This window comes from Acipenser ruthenus, chromosome 9 (assembly GCF_902713425.1).
Source record: "Acipenser ruthenus chromosome 9, fAciRut3.2 maternal haplotype, whole genome shotgun sequence".
NCBI lineage: Eukaryota > Metazoa > Chordata > Actinopteri > Acipenseriformes > Acipenseridae > Acipenser > Acipenser ruthenus.
In genome coordinates, this window is record NC_081197.1 from 7,711,050 (window position 1) to 7,725,275 (window position 14,226).

The following is a 14,226-nucleotide window of genomic DNA, read 5'->3' on the forward strand; positions in this document are numbered from 1 at the left end:
AGGGTAGGTTTCTCACTTTTATATTTTCACTTAGCACTGGCAACACTCATTTAGATATTGGTCAATAGCTAGATTCTGCAAGTTGCATGAAAATTAACAGTGCTTTCCTTTCAACTCTGAAAATGCAATTTGGCAGGAATCTAGAGGAAAAAAGTTAATAAACAATACCCACATATTGATGCACTCCATTTTCAGTGTGCTGTGATATGAACATCTGCTGTTGACCTGGAAGATATTTCTAAACTTCCAGTACTGCAAACCTTTTACTTTTGCAGGGTGTTAAATACAAAATGTTTAATCTCAGAAATATTTTAAACTACCATATTCCTTCGAATTTAAGTACAGTACAGTATAGTCATGCATGTATTAAAATCACCAAGAAAAGACTTGACTAACGTGACTTACTGCTGAGAAAAGACTAACCAAAACGTTACTGACCAATCTCAAATCATCCATGACCTACAGGCAGCCATTTTCAAAGAAGCGCCATTCGCTTCCTGAGGAATTTAAAGAGAAGCTTTTATAATTTCAGCGTTTCTAACAAACAGTACCAGCTTGGACAGATCGGAAATGCTGATCCCCCTGTATTTTTCAACATGCCTGCATTTTTGTAAATACAGATTTATTTGATTCATTTTTTCCTGAGGGTGGAAATTAAAAACCATACAGTTGTAAGAGCATATAATTAAAAGTACTGTCCGTATTTGATTAAAACCGTTTATGTATCATATTTATCTGTTGCACAAAAGTAGAGACAACAGTAGGGTTCTGTAGTATGCTTTGTACTTGAGTACTGGGACAGCTGTTTGTCAGTTTAGACTTTCCTTGCTATATTGTTCTGATTCTCTTGACCTCTCCCATTCCAGTGTTTGTGACGTTAACCTGCGCCTTCAGATACGGGCGCGAGGACCTGGATGTCCTTGGCTTAACATTCAGGAAGGACCTTTTTGTGGCCAATATCCAGGCCTTCCCACCAGTGCCTGAAGAGAAGAAGCCCCTAACCCGCCTACAGGAACGCCTGATCAAAAAACTTGGGGAGCACGCCTATCCATTCACATTTGAGGTAAAACCCAGATGTTTCTTTCTTCATTTCATTTTTTTTTAAGTTTGAGTTATGGCTGGAAACATATTATATTAATAAATATATTTTTTTACAGTTGTTCCCACTGATAATACTGTATGTGGAATTAAAACAGTAGATGGTATAAAATGCTTGTAAAATGAAATGGGGCAATATGTTGTATTGTGTTCCATTATCCATCATAATGATTGTTTCTAATCAAATTGCATATCGCAGAACACATTGATGGCTTAATGTCTATGATTGATCACACTTCAAAATAAATTATATGCTATTGGGCAAATATCTTCCCTGATCTAACAGCATGTGCAAGTGATTGAGCTTTCAAATTAAGAAATTACCCTTTTAAGTGCTATTTAGAAGCTTAAACCTAGTCAAGCTGAGTTTAAATAGACTGTGAAATGTTTATTTGTGTTTCTTTAGATTCCCCCCAACCTGCCATGTTCTGTTACCCTTCAACCTGGACCAGAAGACACAGGAAAGGTAAATCAGAAACCAAATGAGAATATGTTTTGATGTTCATTTAGTCTGTTTCATTCCCTTCTCTGAAATAACTTGTTTCCTTTTTTTGTTTGGTTTTTGAAGGCCTGTGGAGTAGACTTTGAAGTGAAAGCCTTTTGTGCAGATAACGTGGAAGAAAAGATTCATAAGAGGTACAAAAAGAACACACCAGGGTCTAGAAATCAATAATTCAGTGGGGAGTCTGATCTGATGATATTTAAGGTTTGAAACAAGACAGTTGCTCCTTCATCATACAAAGTCTATTGATAAAACAGAAAGCAGTATTGCCTAATTGCCATAGAATGCAGGGTGAATAGGATCACAGTGGTGAATAGTTTACCTTTCCAGGAAACATGCCTACTTGTGTATGTAGAGTACAGGCCGTTCCTCTCTAGATCGTTGTGTATATATTTAGTGTGTATAGACTGCATAAAACGGAATACCTACGCTCGAATGTTACACATATCAGAGTTGTGGGTGATTCTTAGCTCATAGTGTGAGCCATTTTGCTGCATCTTACCTTTTTTTGTGCATGTCTATGTTTTAATCAGTGTGCTGTAGAAATGATATTCACAGTGCTTTTTACATTTTCTATTCTAAATCTCATTATTGCAGATGGTTGGCTGCATGTATAAAATAGTTTAGTTGACCTGTTAAATATTGAAATATCACACAAGCGTGGTGGAAACTGTAACAGTATCTCTCTTGTATGAGGGTTGAAAGAAATAAGACAGGGGTGAGTCTACGTAAATAATGCCCCACATTAAATCTATAATAATCCTGTTTTGTTCCCCACTCTTGGAATATTTGTGGTGGAAACAGGTCTGCGCTATAGCTGGCTATAACAGCGGTATTAAGATCTTCCACGGTTTAGATCAATGCAATAGATACCAGGACCAGTTGCTGATACAGTTATGTTGGAATGGTTGACTTAATTGGGGATGGGCCTGGATTGCCAATATAAATGCCAGTGATGTCAGCAGCAACATTTCCTCCTTTGTCTTGATTTATCAGACCACAAACAACTTGGTATGGGTATGATTCTAAACTGACGTATTCCTTTTGTTATTTGGATTCCATTTGTATAACATTTTCTATCTCGGGTATTACTTCCTTGTGACTTATTTAAAAAAAAAAAAAAGTTTAAAACACCCCTGTGGTCACAGTAGACCTCTCAGAAACACGTCTACTTTCAGATTTCATCTGGTACACCAAAGTTTAACCTGATGTAAGAAATGCATCAGTAGGAAATATCACATTGTACAAGTGAGGTATTTATTGCATCCACTAGGGGGCGAGTGTCAAAGGGGCGCCTACCAGCACCAAACCCCGACCTATTGTATTTCTAGAGGTCAACCAAGTTGATTTGTATAGCAATCCCAAGAAGTAGATCGAAGGTAGGCTGTCATTTCTTTAAAAATACATCAGTGTCAGACCAGGACATGATTCCTTAGTCACTTCTGTTAAGTCAATTTTGATGATGAAAGTTTTCCAAAAATAGTTTCCAACATACATTACAGTATATTGTGATCTATTATACTATTAAGGACCAAACACTAAAACAATTATATTGGTATTTATAGGAGAATATGCTTTCTTCCATCCAATCAGAGCAGAACACTATTTATTCTCACTTGAGCCCGCCCTTTTTTCATCTTGTTTCCTTTCTCCCACCACCCCCTTTTTACCAACTCTCAGCTTGCACTCTCATGGCGTTCCTTTAACATGAGCTCCCTGCCGGCCTGCTTTTGGCTGCTGATGGCTATCAGCGATTGCTACCAGTGCAGTGCTATAGCGACGTTTTCTTTCCATGTATTTTGGGGCATTGTATTTATTAACTTACTGTTATTAAAACAGTAGCTATTAACTTAACTTCACTTACTATCCATTACCTTTTTTCCTATAGTGAATCATGTTCTAAATAGAAATAAAGAACATAAATACTGTTAAACCTTAAAAAAACCTGCAAACCTACTATCACTGAGATCAGGTGTGTGTCTGAGCCTTTGTGGCAAAACACGATGGGCCTTGATGATATACAGAGAAGTTTCAAAAGGTGTCAGCCTTATGCCAACACAGGCATCGTATTGAATGGAATACCATTTCGGAAATCCTTTGCTGGGTGGGTAAAATGAAGGACAAATATCCCATCTGGTTATTTTCCATTGGACTTGGGACGGCTTGCATTTTAAAATATTTTATCTGTTTTTGAAGAGAGGAGGGTTATCTGTTAAGGCATACTAACATATTTAGTGAGCCATTGATTGGAGTTAAATGGACAATACATTGCCTCTCCCAGTCGTTTGCCACTCCTAGAAAGTGGTTTCATTTTACCACTGCACCTATGAGACAGCTTGCTTATTAAAATCATTTGCATATATTTGACATATTTTGTACACATTAATTGAAATGTCAAGTTCTCAGCAGTATAGTTGTTGTTGCAAATACATGACATTTCACTCTGGTTACAAGATCACACGAATAAGCTCTAAACCATCAAAGGCGGCAGATCATGTTTTAGTTACTCACTTGAGTTCCAAATGACCTTCACAACGAGCAGACATTTTTTTAATTAACTTTCTGAGGGAATAATTACATTCATTATTGCCTGCGTTTTAATCATTTCACGAATTAATTAACTATAAACACTACTGCTGTTAACTAAATTAATAAAATGTAAAATGTTCATGGTTTAAAGTCATGTATTCTCAACAGTTTTTTTATGTCACCAGGTTGTAAGAGCCAAAAACTAATTTAAAGTGCTGTAGTTTGCCGGGACAAAATAGTACATTTTCATCCTTACAAACATTTTGTTAGGTACTTTGACATCGATAACGTCAATGTGTTTTGATATACATATATATACAGTGTGTGTATGTGTATATATATATATATATATATATATATATATATATATATATATATATAAAGAAAGAAATAAAAGAAAAAAGGATATTTCAGGTACTTAAATATAGAATAATTGATTACAAATCAATTATCTGGATGTTTCGGACTTCAAATCCTTAATCGGCTGAATACAAAGAAACTGTTACGTGGCTTTCAGCATAAAACGTTCTTGTAATTTGTGTTCTTGTTTACAGGAATTCAGTGCGTCTTGTAATTCGGAAAGTGCAGTACGCACCTGAGAAGCCAGGCCCTCAGCCCATGGCAGAGACGACTCGGCAGTTTCTCATGTCGGATAAACCACTGCATCTTGAAGCATCGTTGGACAAAGAAGTAAGTGTAATAATCTGATAAAGACTTGAGTGCAATACTGTACATATGGTATGAAAGGAGGTATATGACAATATAAAAAAACTTTACGCAAAATACTTTATTTTTGATATGCCATTTAGTCACAGATTAACCAGCCTTCTCCACATTAAATGGCTCTTTATGAAGAACATATACCAAATGTAACTCTGTACTGGCTTAACAGTTGAGCACAAGGTCTTTATCCTACTATACGGAATGGATTTGATTGATTTTCAATCCGATTCTGTGAGGCTTTTTCAATCCGATGCTGTGAGGCTTTTTCAATCCGATGCTGCGAGGCTTTTTCAATCCGATGCTGAGAGGCTCCCCAGAGCTTCACTGTTCTTTTGCAGCTGAATTCTAACTCATAGTTGTACATCGGCTCACACATCACAGTGGCACATTTCTTGAGATTGAAAAGCAATTATTTTTTGATCACTTATTTTTATTTGAGACAGATTTGTAATGACTTGAGTCAATGACTCGACTCGGAATCAAGTCGCAATTTTTCGTGAGTCGAGTCATTGCCATTCGACTCGACTCTCTGCTCAAAAGATGTGACTCGAGTCATGCAAAAAAGTCTCCATCTGACTCAAGTCATTTTCTTTATGATAAAATCAATAACAAACTTATTTCATTTTCAATACATGCAGCCCCTCTCTAACACACACAGTCATCTTGTCATTTTGCACATAAACAGGTTCCTGCCATGGTTGTTAAGACCATTGCTAAGGAAATAGAAAACACCTTCCTAGCCTATAGCACCATTCTGTGGTCATAACGTCACAAGCAGCAGGGAGCCCCGGAATCAAAATGTGTAGGCGGGAAGCAAAGACAGATTTCTGATCACTGATCACAGAAAATCCTGAGGAAAATAGTGATTTGAGTTTTGTCACAGACATGAAAAAAACTAAACAACAGCATGGATAGTACACTAAAAGTACCTGCGGCGGTGGAGAGCGCTTTCAATAATTATACAGTCGACCGGGAGAGAAACAAGCAGGCTGCATCCTGCCAGCACTGTAAAGCGACAATATGAATAAACCGCATTCAAAACACAGCACCGGTAACTGTCATTAATTTATACCGGTAGGTTTTTAGTTTTTTTCAACGGCTAAAATGAGAATCTAAATTAATAAAAAATTCAGGCACCATGCAACAGCGGTATTTTACTGATGAGTATATTTAAAAAAAAAAAAAATGCCAGGGCAAATTAAACATGGCAGAAAAAGCACTGATTAGGAGTTATTTTCAGGTTTTGTTAGCACACAAATAAAGGTAGTGAATGTAGGGAAAACGTTTCGAATAGGCCTAGTGAAAGCTTGAAAAGTAAATAATTTGGGAAGTATTTGGTGCTCACTACAAACATTTGGAAGCTTACCTAAACTAATATCAGGTAGTCCAAGGTCAGTGCTAATCAGGGTCTGTGAAACTAGAGGCCTATGTTTAAAGTCTTACTAAGGCTTACATTGTTTTTTTTCTTTCTTTCCAGTCACATCTTATACTTTTAACATACATATACATAATGCTTTAACTTAGTTAGGACTCCAACAGACACCTTTTTATTATGTTTTGTGCTTTTGTGAAACAGTATCTGTTACTTAAATGTCTAGTTGACATTTAATGGAAAAAGACACTCCATAGCTCAGCTTGCACTAAGAGGAGAGATATGTAGTACAGATTCTGAGTTACCTGTGAAAATATATACAACTGAATTATATACAATGTTGCCTCAGTTTCATTATTTTTCTATTTGTCTCCTATGTGTTAAAACCTTGCAGTAATATCTCATCATTAAATTAAATGCCACCACATGTAATTTAATTTGGTTAATGTGTCTGAAACAAAACTATAAGGGCGTGTCAGTGTTGAAGTGAGAAAACATTTAGATATGTTTTGTGGTAGCATTCATTACTAAACATCCAACCCAACTGAGCACAGAGAAAGGGATCTTTATTCAGTGGCAAAATGTGCTTATAAATAGGTCAAGGAATCAAATTCACTAAAATGGAAAGATGAAAACAAAGCAGAAACCGTGGACTTTTAATAGTGAACATAAGTGGGGCAAATATGACCACATTATTGTGCATCCTAATTGTGTATTGTCAAAGACTTGACTTGAGTCTTTACTCCCCAATGACTCGACTCAACACGAGTCCCAGTTTTGGTGACTTGTTACAACTCTGATTTGAGCACACACATAACACATTCAGAATCACAGACAATTATTGTTGTTTGACCTTCTCTGGTCAGAGGTGCTAAGTCATTTTTGAAAGTGTGAAAACTTTCAAACCTGTACCTGTACAAAGTGTTTTTTTTTTGACAGAGATACGTTCAAGGAATATTAACTCATAAGGCCTGTGAAGCAAGAATGTAATATTCTACTGTCCTTTTAGCTTTCAAAGGTGTCTACTATAGGATAATAATAATAATAATAATAATTGAATGTTTCGACTGAAACATTGTCTCCTTCAAAAAATGTAAAATCTACAAAGATCAACAGCAATATTTTTCTACTGTATTGTCTTCTATTTTTACATTTTAAATGGATGCATAATGATTCGTTCATTAGGTAATTCTGACCTCTTTTTGTACATATATATTACATTTTTTCCAGTATGTAAAAAAAACAACTTTAAAGCACTGTACATTTAATCTAAAGGTTCTGTATCCAAAATAGTCTAAGAAGCTGTGTTTGTATGTGATCTGGTGGAGGCTGCACTAGATAGAAATGAATAACTGGTCAGTGCCTTCAGATTCGGGCCTTACAAATGACAGGTAATTACTGGGGGAAGTGATTGATTGCAATTGAACTCTAAATGCCAAATCACAGTGCTTACTTTAATGCTGTATTATACTCCTGGCTAGTTTACATATTATTGACACATCCGTTTCTTTGTGTTGTGGGCATTTCACATATTTCAATACCTGACACAGTGGAGCTGTCACAAGAGGTGACAAGTTGGTCATCACCCACATTTATTTTGTCTATCCAGCTCACAAACTGTGTGAGGTAACCATGACAGCCACAGCTCTCTGTGTGGGGGCCTTATAACCCTACTTTGCATGAAATCCTTCTGCTGAATACATGTTTTTGCCATTTGTTCAACACCAACCAGTTCGTGGCACTTCCAGATAGCACAACAGCTATGTGTTGTCCTAATAATACACAGTAAGACGAAGCAAAGGGCACTTTTGATTAAACATTTGCTTCTAGCCATTATAAAAATGTAGGATTTATTTTGTGAGTAAATAATGCTGTAAAGGTTGCAATAAATAGTCTAGTTAAGTGCCCTTTATACTACATACAAGCTACTGCAGTAAATGCCACGGCCATTTTTGTTGTCCATTTTTTGTTCCTTACTTAGTTTAAAGTCCTCTATGAATTCAACACTATTCTAAAGCACCTGCTATCAGAAGTTTCAAGTGTCTGTCTACATGACAAAGATTTTATGACTAGATAACATTTTCTTTAAAGCTCATTTTTAATGTTTTAATTATTTCAATTGTTACCTTATAGATTTATTATCATGGGGAACCAATAAACGTCAATGTTCATGTAACAAACAACACAAATAAAACAGTGAAGAAAATAAAGATCTCAGGTAATCATTTTGATTGTTTACAGATTTATATTCTGTGCTTTTTATACTGCTCTGACATTCCTATCCGTACTAATATGCTCTCAGGGACTCCGAGATCCCAGTCTTACCAGTACTGATTACGGGTATACCTGTTACTTAAAGCGCTTGTTAATTTGTGTAATTACATAATTTCCTATTATATAATGTGTGTATATATATATATATATATATATATATATATATATGCACACACACAGTTGTTTCATTGAACCTTTCAAGAAAGAAAAAAAAATACCTATTTGCAGCACCCTGTATTTTTCCATGTCTTCTATGTCTGTTTTACACGTTGAAATTACAGTAAGGCTGATAATCACATCATTCTTTCTGTTGTATGTAAACAGTATTTGCACAGTTATTGTAATGCCTTGTAATAACCAGAGCAGAAAGATGTGTGTGAAAGAGATGGGCAGCTCATTTGCATTCCCTGCCTTTGAACACATTTGAACTGACTTTCACATGCTAACCAAAGCTGTAAAAGCATAAAAGCAAAGAAAGGACATTTATGTCTGCCAGTCACTTTTTTTTTTCATTTGCTGTAATGTCTCAAATGTAAGGCACAGTGCATCATATGCAGTATGGTGTTTACTTTACAACAGTGTTTTAACCAGAAGGACACCCCATTGAAACACATGTGCTTTTGCAGGAACCAGCACCTTGAATATTTTGTAAACACAATTGGGTTACACGTACAGGATCTGTTACGTTTGGAGTGAACCTGTACACTTGTATGTAGTGCTATTATTGGAATTGAAAATGAATGGTTACCAAATGCATTGCTTTTGCATACAACCACTGTGTTAACGTAAAATAACAACATCTAATCTTTTGTGTGTCTGTGCAGTGCGTCAGTATGCAGACATTTGCCTGTTTAACACGGCACAGTACAAGTGTCCTGTGGCAATAGAAGAAGCTGAGTAAGTTCTATAAAGGTTTTCAACGCATTTCAATACATAATAATACAAATATGTCATGCTTTCTACAACAACAAAACAACAACAACAAAAAAACAGCTACAGTTCATTCTGTCAACTTAGTGGACATTTAAGATTCTACAGTATTTGAAAAAAGAGCATCTCTGTCCTGAAAACCCCACTGTATTGGAACATATTATTGTAAAAAAAATAGACAAACACGATATATTAATTTTGCTGTTTATTTAAACAAATATCAATATAAATGCACGTATTTGTAACCGTTTAGTGATATTTCTAAGTGATTTATCTCAATACTAAATGAATAATACATTTTCTTATTAGATTAACAATATAAAGAACAGTGTATATATATAAGGAATTGCATTAAATATATTTCACTGTAGTGTAATTAATGTTATAAGAGTTGTGCTGTTTAATTAAATCAAATGTCTCTTATTGTTATAAAATATATCTTTGTGTCTGTTTTGTTCAGTGACTTTGTGGCCCCCAGTGCCACTTTCTGCAAAGTGTATACTCTGACTCCATTCCTTGCCAACAACCATGACAAAAGAGGCCTGGCCCTGGATGGAAAACTCAAACACGAGGACACGAACTTGGCATCCAGTACTTTGTGAGTATTTGTACCCTAATGTTGTAAAACCAGCATCTTATTGGCTGGGACTGAACCTGTTTAAGTGTGGAGCTGTGGGGGACAATGACCCTGCAGTAAAAATATTATAGACTATTATAGATTTATATGACATTATAAACCCACAATACATTTGGAAATGTGTTTTTTTTTTTTTTTTTTTAATTGTACATACCCTATTTATTTCTCTGTAAAATTCTAAAACAGCATTTATAAATGTCACTGTGGGTAGGTGGCAGTGTTGTATGGAAATTCTAGCAGCACTACTGGATCCAAAGGCATGCAGGTTTATTGAAAATGTAATGTATTCTAAATTATTATTTCTATTTCACTTTGTAGATTAAGAGAAGGGGCAAATAAAGAGATCCTGGGGATCCTAGTGTCTTACAAAGTCAAAGTGAAGCTGGTTGTATCCAGAGGCGGGTATGTTGATTATGTATTTGGAACTCACTAATAATAAAGAAATTGCATATTTGTTTGTTTTTAAATCTACATACAGTAGATTTAAAAAAAAAAACTTGGCATGAGAGGTTCTCATGAAGTTATTACATTCAGTTGCCTTGCCACCAGGTGTCTCTGTTGCTTCACATAACCAGAGTTCTCCTGGCATATGAAAGAAAAGAAACAAACAGAAAAAACCTGTTTATGCCTCGTTCTTCCTTGGTTTGCTTACAAATCAGTAAATTGAGGTTTTAATTCGAACACTATATAATACTCATTGACAATCAAATTATAGCTGATGCTGACATTCATTAAACAATTTAAAAGAAAGTTTAGAATTTAAAAAATATAAATGGTGTAAGAAAGTATATATATATATATAATAAACACATAGTATGCACCAGTAACCAATGCATAGTTTAAATATTAGACGGAGGCAAATGGATTTATGAAATATTAGCAATCTCTGACCTATGTTTAATGGAATTGGTGGTAGCCTCAATTAACAATTAGCTTGATTTTCATTCACATAATTATTTCATATTTTCAGCGGGTGCTGACCATGCATTATTTCTGGAGTGCAAAAAGGGTATTTTGATATTGGAACAAGAAGAGTTTTTAGACTGTTTTCAGCGTCAAGATGAAAGTATACAATATTTCAACTTTATCATTTTATGTTCAGCATATGTATGCAGGTTATTGTGCCTAATTGTAAAATATATGTTAATTTCTTAATAATTTCAGCCTCTTGGGAGACCTTGCATCAAGGTAACTGGTACAACTTTGTTTGATATGACCACGTATTGCATGACATTGTTAAAACAGTGTTCCTCCAAACTAACAAACCTAATTATTCAAATTGTGTACAAGAAATCGAACAATTGTTAGCTTGAACCTCCCAATAAGGTTACTGGGTGTTTCAGTAATACATTTAGACTGGAATGCTGTTTGTATTCTTATTGGTGCATCACAAAACAGTGGTTTTCAACCTGATTTTCTTTCATTAAAAAAATTCCAATAATAAATCCTTTTCACAACACCAACCAAAAGCTCCCATGAAAGGCAGCTTTTGGGTCACCTGGCACTTTCTGTAGCAAAATCAGTTATGCTTTACTGGCACAGTGTTAGTCTTAGGCTCATAATAGACAAGAGCTGAGCACACATACTCGTATTCCTCTGCAGTCACGTCTGAAAAGGCAGCTTTGAGAGGTTGCATGTATAAAGATAAGTGTGCACTGTGAGTCAGGGCAGTCCAGCAGATGGCTCTTTAGGCATGTATGGCTCACTGAGCTAAACTTAAATCGGAGACTTCAAAAGAGGCAAACTGAAAATATTGTGAAGCACAATTAACCTAATTATCCACAAATCTCCCATAGAGACATATTTGTATGTTAGTATAGTCCCATAATGGTTCCATAACAATTTCTTGATAATTGGTACAGCCCCCCCAGGTTTAAAACCACTGTTGACAGTATACATAAAACAATCTGCATGTCCATCAGTGAAGTTAACAATTAGAATAGAAGATTGATGTTTTACCACACAAGCAACTTTTCTCTTGGTGATTTTTAGGCCACAGTGATGCATGCGTAGTAGCATGTGTTCCATGTTATCACACAATTACCAAGATGTGGAAGCTGGAGTAATTAAAAAAAAAAAAAAAAAAGGAACAATTTAGGTGAACATTGCAAAATAGCTGAAACTAAGGGCATGTGAATAAAAGTTTTTTTTTTTATTGTATTCTCTCTGAAATGTTTAAATGAAAGAGTTTAGATAAAAAAAAGAAGTGCCACTGCCAGCCTTAAAAACTGCACAATTAAAGACATATACTGTAAGCTACAGCTACAGCCACTCATGGCAAAAAAAGTAGAATCCATGCATATCAAAGTCATTCATTCTGATTTTAAATGACATTTTCTTTACCTTTTGGGGCTGACTAAATTAAGATAGATTTATTAAGGTTTTAATTAGGCTTTATTTCTGCCACATGTTACCAATTGCACAGAACAAACTTTAAGAAAATAAAAGGGGATTACGGATGTGTCAGCATTTTGGTAGATACATTTCAAATGCTGTCTGTTAATGCGTGGATCTTCTGCTTATCAGTTGGTGTGTTTTTTTCGCACCAGCATCATCTACTTTCAAAGGCCCAGATGTACACCACAACGTAAACAAGGAAGAAGAAGCTCTTGTTTTGTTTTTTCAATTGATCTAAACAGTGGTGGATCACGGTTTTAATATTCAGTTAAGACAAAACATATAATTGTACTTAAAGACAAGCATAAGAGAGTCGCACACTGTTAGATATTCTAAAAGTCCCTTTTTTAAATGATTTAAGCAATGGCAGTATTTAGATTCACCACCTTTTAGATTTAATAGAATTGAAAAAGAAAAGAAACGTATATATCTAAGCATCTCCAGATGTTTATTGATCTCTTATATTTAATGTATTTGTTTTATTTGAAAAGGAATGAGCATCCCTGATCCAGTTTGCAAAATGCAATGAGATTTGATCGAATAATACAAGAAACACAGTGGCTGTAAAGGCACACGAGAGCTTTGAAACAAGCCCTGCTGATTCAATGAGGAACTGTTAGTGAATAGCACATTGTGGGATCAGTTGAGTTATAGGCATGCAATGAAGAGTATCACAGCAGTTGTGACTGTTTAAAAATAATATTACAGGGGTTCATTTTGTGTAGGAGATAGTTCTGTTGTGTCTATAGATGTGTAACTGTTCATGAAGTATCCGTTGTAAAATCTGTGTCTCTTGACATACAGCAGCATGGCTTTCACAATCTTCTTGAGCTCTGTTCTCATAATCTGATAAAATCATTTTATCTGATAAGCAACACATGCAAGGATAGGACTTTACTACCATATTGTTCATGCATGTCGCAGTCTTTATTTCATGTTGGTGAGCTGTTTAAAATCATGTTGGTATTAACCAAGATGGAGAGGTTTCAAAGTAGGTTTTAAATCCCAAGAGGTTTGTGCAATACTGTAGTTTTTGAAGTCTATAACCCCACCTGCTAGCTGCATTACAGGATACATTCTTCCATCAAAAACACAATAACAATTTCAAAATCAGTCATTACAGTTCATTGGCTGCAAACGATTACATGGTTGCATCAAATACAATGTCAAGTTGCCTGCTAATTATGAAAACAGGTTTATATCTTTCTGCTTCTTTTTCAGTGACGTTGCTGTCGAACTTCCATTCACTCTAATGCATCCCAAACCAATTGAAGAATTATACAGAGAAGGTATAGTGAACCCTGTAAATCTTTATTGTCAATTTGTAAGGTTTCAGAAAGAACGAACCTTCAGGCAACAAAATCAATATAAGAATACATGCTAAAGTGCTCCCTCTAAATGTGGCTCTTTATGCTGCTGGTCTAGCTGGCAGTATGGTCATGGCTCCAATTTGCCCCATCATGCCTTTCCACTAACACATGCATTCACACACAGTGTCTAAACAGTGGAACTCAACTACAGCATTATAAAAGGGTGGCACTACCGTATTTAAAGTAATTGTAGCTCACAAAATAATTCTTACCTGTTTGACACTTCCATTAGCTACATTAGTCTCAAATGTAGTTTTTAAAGAAATATGTGTTGTAGCACACATGTGTTTTCTGTTTAAAACATGTTATTTGGTATATCTTTAGGTAAAAGGAAGTTTGCAGTTTCTGTGCCTTTTTTTAGGTCATCTGCACTTCCTGGGTCATTTAACCTTGA

The 14,226-nt window shown here is 35.4% G+C and overlaps 1 protein-coding gene across 4 annotated transcripts in view; it reads left to right on the forward strand.

The window, feature by feature from the left end:
* Nucleotides 1–14,226, forward strand: part of LOC117405967 (beta-arrestin-1) — a 65,857-nt gene that overhangs the window by 46,593 nt on the left and 5,038 nt on the right. For 2 of the 4 annotated variants that reach the window (XM_034009549.3, XM_034009551.3), the window contains exons 5-14: nucleotides 867–1,063; nucleotides 1,505–1,564; nucleotides 1,667–1,734; nucleotides 4,684–4,819; nucleotides 8,358–8,442; nucleotides 9,323–9,395; nucleotides 9,889–10,026; nucleotides 10,384–10,467; nucleotides 11,230–11,253; nucleotides 13,684–13,751. In XM_034009549.3, the coding sequence (XP_033865440.1) occupies nucleotides 867–1,063; nucleotides 1,505–1,564; nucleotides 1,667–1,734; nucleotides 4,684–4,819; nucleotides 8,358–8,442; nucleotides 9,323–9,395; nucleotides 9,889–10,026; nucleotides 10,384–10,467; nucleotides 11,230–11,253; nucleotides 13,684–13,751 (933 nt within the window). The remainder of the gene's footprint in view (nucleotides 1–866; nucleotides 1,064–1,504; nucleotides 1,565–1,666; nucleotides 1,735–4,683; nucleotides 4,820–8,357; nucleotides 8,443–9,322; nucleotides 9,396–9,888; nucleotides 10,027–10,383; nucleotides 10,468–11,229; nucleotides 11,254–13,683; nucleotides 13,752–14,226) is intronic. The other 2 variants (XM_034009550.3, XM_034009553.3) reach the window with 1 other exon arrangement.